The 10,199-nt window shown below is 37.7% G+C and overlaps 1 protein-coding gene across 2 annotated transcripts; it reads right to left on the bottom strand.

The window, feature by feature from the left end:
* Window positions 1–391: 391 nt before the first annotated feature.
* On the bottom strand, window positions 392–7,370 carry LOC140225416 (luciferin sulfotransferase-like). 2 transcript variants are annotated; one of them, XM_072304275.1, is made up of 4 exons: window positions 7,202–7,370; window positions 5,178–5,458; window positions 3,027–3,126; window positions 392–811 (listed from the first exon to the last, which is right to left on the bottom strand). In XM_072304275.1, the coding sequence occupies exons 2-4, from the start codon at window positions 5,377–5,379 to the stop codon at window positions 475–477; spliced, it is 639 nt and encodes a 212-aa protein (XP_072160376.1). In that variant the 5' UTR covers window positions 5,380–5,458; window positions 7,202–7,370; the 3' UTR covers window positions 392–474. The 2 variants fall into 2 exon arrangements, with proteins under 2 accessions (XP_072160376.1, XP_072160375.1); XM_072304274.1 differs by lacking the exon at window positions 3,027–3,126 and adding an exon at window positions 3,209–3,308 and having other exon boundaries at window positions 407–811; window positions 7,202–7,368.
* Between the last annotated feature and the right edge of the window lie 2,829 nt (window positions 7,371–10,199).

A 10,199-nucleotide genomic window follows, 5' to 3' on the forward strand; every position in this document is an offset into this window, starting at 1 on the left:
GATAGACTGAGCGACGTGTAGAGAAAACGTAATGATTTTGTAGCGATCATTGGTTGAAAAAGGTGGTTCGTATATACTAGGGAGGAAAATGATGGACCAACTTTAGGGTATCTTGTCGGCCTTACAGTGAGATTATTTGATGTTCCCTAGTGGGTTGATTATTGAAATGAATAGACATAGCTATTGATAAGGAGACCATATTGAGTGTGGAGGTATCCTTTTGGTTGAGACGGATGGTTCTTATAATTCGATTTCTAGGAGTCTTTTGGGTGATTAGTGGCGGTTTCACAAAGAACGGATGGTTCTTTCAATAACATATTCCGGTCAGAAACTTCTGAGTCCGTTTTCCTCAAAACTTCATTTATGCACTTACTGCTCTCTTCGCTATCACGGCAGTATGACTCTTCCACTTTTCCTCTTTGCTGTAAGTATGTCTACAGCTGTGTCTATCAATTTCAATAATAAGCCTTACGATTACAAACCTAGATCTTCTTTGAAGAATTGCCAGAATGTTTTGAGGTCACCACGGTAGTTGAAATGATCGTACTTGAGAAGCTTGCACAAATGATAATACGATATGAGAACATCTTTCGGGTTCCGTGCTACGTAGACAACTTTGCTTGCACTTAGCAGGGATGGTGATAGAAGGCAGAAAGGCAAATGCGTCTTGATGATTCGCGGAGAAATCAGGCCATCCCAAGTTTTGTATCTGGGAGTCACGAGATAGTTCAGGTGCTCAATGGAGGCAGGATCATGGTTATTTAGGTCTAATACGTCCTGAACAAATTTCTGACCACAGATGATGTTAAACCTGGATAATATTAAAAATAAAATAGGCATATTATTTATAAAAAAAAAACAAAAAAAAAACGGAAAGCTCTTATTCGTCTGTATTTTAGAAATGCTGATGATGCTCGGAGGGTATGGATTCGATCGACATGAATCGATCGAAAAATGAAAACGTGAATCGATCGACGTGAATCGATCGACACCGATTCGATCGACAAATTGTTAAAAAACCGGTGTCGATTCGATCGACATGAATCGATCGACAAATGAAAACGTGAATCGATCGACATGAATCGATCGACACCGATTCGATCGACAGTTAATTCAAAAACATCCGGATCGATTCGATCGACATGAATGGATCGAAAAATCAAAACGTGAATCGATCGACACCGATTCTATCGACAACCGTGAATGGATCGACAAACCCCGTGAATCGATCGACAAACCCGTGAATGGATCGACAAACCCGTGAATCGGTCGACAAACCCGTGAATCGATCGACAAACCCGTGAATGGATCGACAAATCCGTGAGTCGATCGAATTTTGTCGATCGAATCGGTGTCGATCGATTCACGTCGATCGATTCACGTTTTGATTTTTCGATCCATTCATGTCGATCGAATCGATCCGGGTGTTTTTGAATTAACTGTCGATCGAATCGGTGTCGATCGATTCATGTCGATCGATTCACGTTTTCATTTTTCGATCGAATCCATACCCTCCATGATGCTCTCTATATAGGTACGTTTTTAAGTTCCCTCAAGAGGATGAACACCGCTGAGATGAAAAAACTCGCTCGGAAAAATGTAAACCATCAGTTTTGAGAAAACTACACAACCGCTAAAAAAAAAATTATAGAGGAGCGATTATCGTCCTCCGTGCTTTGACATCGGAAGCATTTAATGGACCGCGTTAAGCAGAGTGGAACAAAGCCACATCAACTATTAAGCTGATTTTTTATTCTTTTTTTACGTGAAAATTGATTTTCATTTTTTTGAAACGTAAATAACACAGAACAGCAGAAGTGAGATTGAATGAATTGCTCAATTCTTACTTCATTCGTTCTCCGGCAGATTGCACTACTTGTGCACATAAAACTCCTTCAAAGAGTTGAGTATGTAATGAACTGAAAATTGGCACTCACTACATATTCGCAACAACAATTGCTGCAGACGCATTTGAAGGCGATTGCTTTCGCACATAAAACGCCTTCTAAGAGTTGCGTATGTAATGACCTGAAATCGGCACGCACAACATATTCGTAACATCACTTGCCCTAGACGCAGTGGAGGGCGAATTGCTCAGTTAAAAAAAAGAGTATGATAGGAAGTCTGGGTGTGACGAGAGGGTTTGTATTCGAGCGACATAAATAGAACGAAAAATAAAAACGTTAACCGATCAACACCGATTCAATGGACAAATAAATAAAAAAGCGGATCAAAATCAGCAGAAAACTTGCATTTGCTATGCAAATTTTAAAATTGCGTTATCTCGAAATTAGGATCAGCCAAGATTTTGATTTTTCAAGATGTCAAGGCCTCACGTACCATAGACTAACCCCCTGCAAACCGTTTTTGGGTACATTTATGTTTATTTTTTTTTTGTTCAAGACCACTGTGCTAAAGAGAATTTAGGCAACAAAGCACTGAATGAGGTTTGAAAATATTAAAATCAACCTAGCCGCTGTCAAATAGTTCAAATATTATGTACGATGCTCCTCGCCGTGAAAAGAAACTTTATTAATTTCTCGAACAGTCATTGATGGACATAATTTTAGAATACCTAACTGTTTATTCATTCGTAGGTTTCATGCAGTGTTCTGCCTTCCTTCTAAAATTTTAGGAACCAACTTGGCAGGAAAGTCCAATTTTTAGGAGCCACCTACTATTTTTTAGGAACCAAATTAAATTGCATACGGGCCATGGCAATGCTGCAAACGGTGCGTATAGAGAACGCTTCATCGCTACCGCTGCTTCCCGATTGCGAGTTCAATCTGTCAAATATTTTAGGCGCCACGATGGCCCAACCCCCTCCCCTCCTCCCAAATTTTTTTAGGCGCCAAGGCCCGATTTTTAGGCGCATTTGGCGCATGGCGCCTGGGGAAGGCAGAACACTGGTTTAATGTCTTTCCGTTGCACAAAGCAAGGCGGTACTTGCTACTTTGATAAAATAACTGGCATGTAACATTACAAGTATGCAGCATTCTTGATGAATTAAGAATCAACATACTTACTCAAAAAATGGCGCTCTTCTATCTAGGTGGATTTCTGCGGACTTTTTAAAATCCAGATTGTTTTTTAGGAGCCATACTAACTCTTGACACAATGTTGTACCTACAAAGAGGAAAACTCAGTTTTTTTTGTAGCATAGCAAAGTATGCAGCATCGTTGATGCATTAAGGTTCAACATACTTACTCAAAAAAGGGCGCTCTTTTAAATAGGTGGATTTCTGCAGACTTTTTAAAATCCAAATTGTTTTTTAGAAGCCATACTAACTCTTGACACAATGTTGTACCTACAAAAAGGACAAATCAGTTTTGTTTGACATGTTATGGAGGGAGAGAGGGATCCAAGATAACGTCTTCACGATAGCAATAAAGACTGTTGGGAAGTTATGATGCTCATGACATTAATATAGGTAATAAGTTCATGTAATTTGACGTATTTTATGTTATTTTACACAGACTTACTAAAATATTATGCACATCCGTGGTAATGGAGAATTTGCATGCAAATATTTTTATTGCTTCGTCTGAAAGTGCTTAAAGAGCTGATTTCACAGTATGTATTATAATCTTTTTTTGATATGGGATATAGTATTAAAATATATTTAAAAGTGAGAAGATGCACCACCTAGTGACGTCATTTGGCGGCATTTCCCATTTAAACACACGTATTTTAGCAGATTAGATCATTTTGTTATATCTTCTCCAATAATTGTTCAATTCATGAATCATGGGCATCCTCGTGTTCAGTTCACGAAATAGTTTCCACTTAAACACGAAATTCATCAAATTTCAGACACCTGCGTATTCTCTATAAATATGGTGGGGGTGGGGGGCTTAAAATCCATAACTACGTCAGTGAGCTAATTGTAAGTCAAGCATCTACCCAAAATTGTATAAATTATATCGTGGAACACGTATCGTAAAAAGTGCAAAATTATCAGAAATATTTGAGTCGTTGTTTTGAAAGCAAATTTTACCACAGTTCGTCGCTCTAAACTGACGTAAGAGCGTATATCCGTTTCCACGTAAGCCCTGTTATAACTATGAATCACTGCTCTTTGGGGCTCATGTAGAAATCATTGGCGTGGTTGCTTTGCGATATATCGATTGTTATTCCATTTAAACCTATGGAAAAGTATCGATAAACAGGGTGTACGCAGCGAACAACTTAATAATCGATTTTTTACCATTGATTTAAATGGCAGAACAATCGATACATCGCAATTCACGCCACGCCACTGGACTAGAAATCGAGATACGCTCTTACGTCAGAGGAGCGACGAATTGACCGAAATCCGCGTCCGGCACAGTGAAATCAAAGTATGTATTGAAATTGAATTGCAATTTAGTGCGATGAAATTGCAATTTTTTACCATGATATTGCAACATTTTTGTACCATTAGGTTCGTGAATTTCGACTTTTAAGATCAATAGAATGAGCTTTATGTATTGGGAAAATAGTTAATCTGCAATGAAGAGAAAAATTGCAATTTATTTCAATTTCATCGGAAAACATTTTAGTACGAGGAGCTCCTTCCAATTAGAGAATAGGCAACGCACAAAACGCACCTTCGTGGTAGTAATAATCATGTAGTTCCTTGCAATTTATTGCAGCCTCCTCTAATCGGGCACCAGGGCTTAAATCAGATCTTTTCGTATTTCTGAAGATCACCGACGGTTTTTTCGGGGAGAAGGTGGGTGAAAATCACGGGAAGAAAGGAATTGCTGATTTAACAATTAAATAGTTAAAAAATATTCCCAACATGTTTCAAATGCACATTTTACAAAAAAGGAAATCTACTTCAACTACGGAGGTGGTTAAAGTAACATTTTTTATTGTAAAATCTACATCGAAACACGTCGGACACTTCTTGTAACTACAGAATTGTTAAATCAGCAATATCAGTTTTTTCGGTGACGATTCATTCTCAGGGCAAGTTTTATGATTCATGATTTATGATTTATGATTCATGTTTTATATTTTTTTTGTTTTATTTTTTTTTGTTTTATGTTTTACGATTTATGATTTATGATTCGTGATTCATGATTCATGATTGATTCATGATTCATGATTCATGATTCATGATTCATGATTCATGATTTGTGTTTTATGATTTTTGAGCGAGATTTATGACCGAAAATCCAACAAGAATAACCTGATCGAGGAAAAGTCATGATCCAAACATCATCAGAGCTGTGCTGAAATTGATAGAAACCAGATGCATGGCGGGCATATTCGGCTGGAAATATCCATTTTTGATCACCGACTTGGACGAAACCGTCCGAGTCGCATCCGAAGTGGCTCATAAGTCTTTCATTCGTGCCTGGGCTAACTTTCGTTATTTTGTGTGGGAACATCTTCGATTTAGTTTTTTGTTTCTCGAATCCGGCAAATAGAGTGGGAAGAATATGATTCTGATGCTCCTAGGATGCGGGTCTGTAGCATACAAGACAATCAGCCATCAAAGGAAACTGTTCCACTCTTAGGTCAAATTTGACAATATTTCAATTTACTACTCTAATTCCCTGGTAAAAATTGGCGATGGGAGCTGCGTTTCAAAATACCATAGGAATTCTTATAGCCAGCTAAAGAAGGCAATAGAAAATCATATAGCTGGCTGTAGAAAGCGGAGCAAATCATATAGCCGGGCTATACGAAGCGATAAAAAAGTATGCAGCCGGGCTATAGTTCCTATCGCCGGGCTTTATACTTTATCACCATCGGCTATAAAAGGCTATAAGAAATTGTGTAGAAATTCGTGTGCTTTAGAAATCTTTAAGTTTGATATGGAACCACCATAATATTCACAAAACACACATTATATTTTCCTTTAATACATATTTTTTTCATCAATTAAAATGAGAATAATCCATACAGGATGTGCAATTATTTCAAAATCATCAGTTGAAAAACGCTGACTCCGCAAGATTATAATGGAGCCTAACACAGAGCGAAGCGGCGTGCTGCCAGCGATAAGCGCGCCTTAGCGCCTACAAACCTAACAGGGATACTTCACGCATGGCGCAATGCGTGAAGTATCCCTGTTAGGTTTGTAGGCGCTAAGGCGCTTTTCGCGCTGGCTGCCCGCTCACCGCGCCGCAGCGTGCCACGGCGCTTGATGCAACTATTTCACACCAGAGGTATTGCACAGTATCATACGAAATTGAAGGCGCTCCAACATATTAGGAATGGCAGGCATCCTTCAAAAGTACGGAGCTTTCCGTGCAAAATAAATCAAGATACTATACAAATAGAGCGGTAATCCAAAAACAGTCCTAGCATCCGCAATTAGTAACATTTAGCATACACTTTATTGCCTTGCTGTTGCTCAATCGCCAACGGCTATAAAAGGCTATACGAAATGGTGCAGCCGGCTATAGAAGCTATTGAAAATCTCACAGCCGGCTTTAGGTCTATGGTATTTTGGAACACAGATTCTACTGCCAATTTTTACCAGGGTTTACATCAATTACCTCTAAGGAGGTGTCACACTTGATTCGACGCCACAAGTAAGTTGACGTGGCTTATTTTCATTAGTTATGCGAACAGAATGATATTATTATTTTAAATTTTACTATGACTTGAGATCAGATTTGCCCAGAGGAAGATATAAGAAAAGTTAATATCCAAATAAGCAATTAAAAAATGTCTATACCAAACGGGCATACATATAATTACAATCCATCACAATCAACAACGACTCCATCTTATAAAGATTAAATTGCGAATAAAATTCTTTAAAAAATTGAAAAAAAAAATATTCTTAAATCTACCTGAAAATTCTTAATATAACAAGGGCATTCTGGCAACCCCTGAAGGCTCGTACGGCGTTTTTTCTTGGACGGAAATGTTGGCAGATCGCATTGTTCATTATTTTCAAATTTAGTTGATTAATGGGAAATGGGCATATTAATCTTAATTCTCATATTCTAATCTTCAAACGGACGTATTTCTGCCAAACGGAACTATGTGCATTATGACTTGAGCCCTGTTACACATATATTTTTAAGGGTATCAGGGCTCATGTCTCAATCCACATAGTTCCGTTTGGCAGAAATACGACCAAATTAGTATCTGATTTTAATATTTTTATCAATCAATAATCGACACAGCGCGAGTCATAATATAATAAATGTTAGAGCATTTCAAACAAGCACTTTAACGGAGTATCATACTTACATTTCAAATTTTTGCGCTGTATTTAATAAAATTCAACTGCTTGAAATTTCGATTCCCACTTTTGGATGAGTGCCGGTGGCTCGATTTAAAAATATTGAAAGACTAACGTGATCTCCAATTTTTGAAAAATTCGAATACAAGCTCTACTCCCACTGAATAAAGTCAGATGGGGAATGTCCCTGAAGAAAAGAGAGAGAAAAAAAAAAAAAAGCTCTACTCCCAACACATTGTTCGACCAAGCTAGACAATGCGGAAAGATAATGCAGGGAAGACAATGAGGGAAGACAATGAGGGAAGACAATGAGGGAAGACAATGAGGGAAAATCGTTCCCGGATGAGCACTTCAAAATGCCCTTGGGAACGAAGTTTTATCTCATTGACTGCAGAAAATCATCAAGGGCATCCTTGATGCGCAGGAAATACATGCATCATTATCATATTATCTCAAATGAATATTTTCAGCTGAATCATTTGAATAATGATTTGTCTAAAATTTGGGACGAAATCACACACACCAAAAAAAAATGTATGTGCGAAACAAATTCTATTTTGCGACCATCAGAATGCCATAGCTAAATGAGCTACCTAGCTGGAGGCATATTCTGCCGTGCTCTGGAAAAACGGCGTATAAACCCTCAGGTGTTGCCAAATTTCCTTCGATAAAACACAAATTTCCTGGTATAAACTTATGAATATTTTTCTCCCAATTTCAAAGGTCAACTTCAATTATTTTTTTACTACACAACATATTCCTTCTTGTTAGGGGGGAGGAGGGTGGTTTATGTCCCAGACATTTCCCTTTTCCAAGAAAGCATTTACTTTTAGGGGTGTCAAATGAAGTTCAGCCTTGTGGCGCTAGAAATGTGAATGTGGCCCTGATCATACCCATACCGACCCTCAGGCAAATGTTCCTGAGTATACTTTTCCGGGAGATAGGTAGTAGTAGTAAAATAATTTTATTTTAAAGCGGTGCTTTAGCATCTAAGGCCATTTACACCTCTAAAGAAGGCAGTAACAGTAATAAATTTACATGGAAATATCAGTAAAAATACAAAAGGGTTGAGGGGAAAAATTAAAAAACAAGCGGGAAAGTTCTAATGCCGTCGTATTAGAAAAGCGCTCAGATGTTAGTAAATGTATTTAGTGGAGAAAGGAAGAATAAACTCCGTCGACTTGGCTGGGAAATGGAAATAAAGCATCAGCTGATAGCAAGCAAAGGTTACCAAGGAAACCGTAAACGCGTTTTCTCGTTTCCCGAAAATAATATAGCCACCGTTGAGCTCATCAGGCGCGTTTTTTTTAGGCTTCATTTGAGTTCAACGATCAATTTCGATAAGAATTACTCTACCGCTAAAAAATTTTCTTATAGACAAACGATCGAAACTACCTGCGCATTACGTTAAAAGCATAAAATACAGTTTTCACAGCTTTATTTATTTTAAAAATGGACCCCCCCCCCAAAAAGCCTACACATCGATGAGCTGGTGCGCCATTTAAACGCATTAGCACTAGTATACTAGTACTCAGAGGCAAGTCGAAATCAAAAAGCGCTGCCTATCGGCTGAGCGCTTAAAAGTTTAAGTCGTCACCTTCCGGGCAAAGTATCACAAGCGCCATGCGACGTTTAAAAATTTCCGCCGCCATTTTATTTTTTTACAGAGAAATTGTTCAACGAAGCTGTCCAAAACTTTTACTGAATTTTCTTTGTGCTGCCAATAAAATTCAGTGAAATTTTCAGACAAATTCAACCAGAAATTTCTCTGTAAAAAAATAAAATGGCGGCGGAAATTTTTAAACGTCGCATGGCGCTTGTGATACTTTGCCCGGAAGGTGACGAAGTAATTGTAGATGAACAGTTTCGATTTTAATATTGGATTCAAGGTCTAGATTATGTGTACTCGAACTTAAAATTTTTACAGTCGGTACTTTTTGATTTCCTCATGAGTAATCTCATTTCCTGCTGAGCTTAATGTTATGCAACAGAATAATTCGGAACAAGTCCAAGGATTTTTTGTCAAGGAAAATAATAAAAAAAGAAATCGTCTCTGCATGAACAGTAATTATATGGCATACCGTCTCAAATGATTTGATCCTCTTGAATCTACGTCAGTGATACATTTACTGGAAAGCAGATTCTTAAAGTAGTTGAATTGTAAAATAAAACCACCTGAAAAGACACGAAAGAGGAGGAAGTCACCAAAGCACATCGTCACCTGTAGGAAGAAGCTGGCATGTATAAAAAATTTTAATCCGATGTGCTGACAATATCGCGATATCGATATCACTGAATAAAGGTGCTTGATTCATGCAAGATGATTCTTTTTGCCACCACAAAATATCTTTGTCTCATAGTTAGAAAAAAAAGCACAAAAAAATCTCAGGGTCGTAGCTAAAGGTTGAGTGGTTCCGCAAGGTACTTAAGATGTTTCATCGATTTCTCATCTTGGCAATCTTGGCGATCTTGCAGATTTTTTTTCGGTAAATGCAATCGAGGTAAAAAGTCGCAAATGCGGAAAATGAGACTTCTGATACTATATTTTAAGAGAAAAATAACGGTTTGGACCCACGAGGATCAGAATCCCTCGATCTTAGCTCTCAAAATGCAAAAATCAGCGATTTTAGCATTTTGTAGTCAAACCGCTGCTCGACCGTCGCTCGACTTAAATGTCGCGGCATTTGACGCGCTGTTTCACAATGATCCCATTGTAGATTTATTTCATCTTATGTAGAAAATTCACTGAAATCTGCACAACCGTTTTCACGTAAAAAATTAAATTGCCTAGGTAGTTAATTTAGCAACTAGGGGCTTATGGGGCTGCTTCGCAGCCCCTTATTTTTCCTGTACACTTTTCACTTTCACATGTTTTTTTTTTTTTTTTATTTATTTTCATTTAATTTTCTGTTTTGTCTTTGAATCGGGTCTAATTATTTTTTTGAGAGAATAAATATAACAAATGTTTTCAAAAATTGTAATTTTATTTAGTAAACTTTAAACTAA

This window comes from Bemisia tabaci, chromosome 9, assembly GCF_918797505.1.
Source record: "Bemisia tabaci chromosome 9, PGI_BMITA_v3".
NCBI lineage: Eukaryota > Metazoa > Arthropoda > Insecta > Hemiptera > Aleyrodidae > Bemisia > Bemisia tabaci.

Bases quoted from the DNA above. Each gene is read 5' to 3' on its own strand.
- LOC140225416 (XM_072304275.1), bottom strand. From the start codon at position 5,379: ATGTTCCCACACAAAATAACGAAAGTTAGCCCAGGCACGAATGAAAGA. The intron at 3,127-5,177 runs GTTATTCTTGTT...TCCTCTTTGTAG, and splicing joins CATGACTTTTCCTCGATCAG to GTACAACATTGTGTCAAGAG. The intron at 812-3,026 runs GTAAGTATGTTG...AATATTATCCAG, and splicing joins AGAAGAGCGCCATTTTTTGA to GTTTAACATCATCTGTGGTC.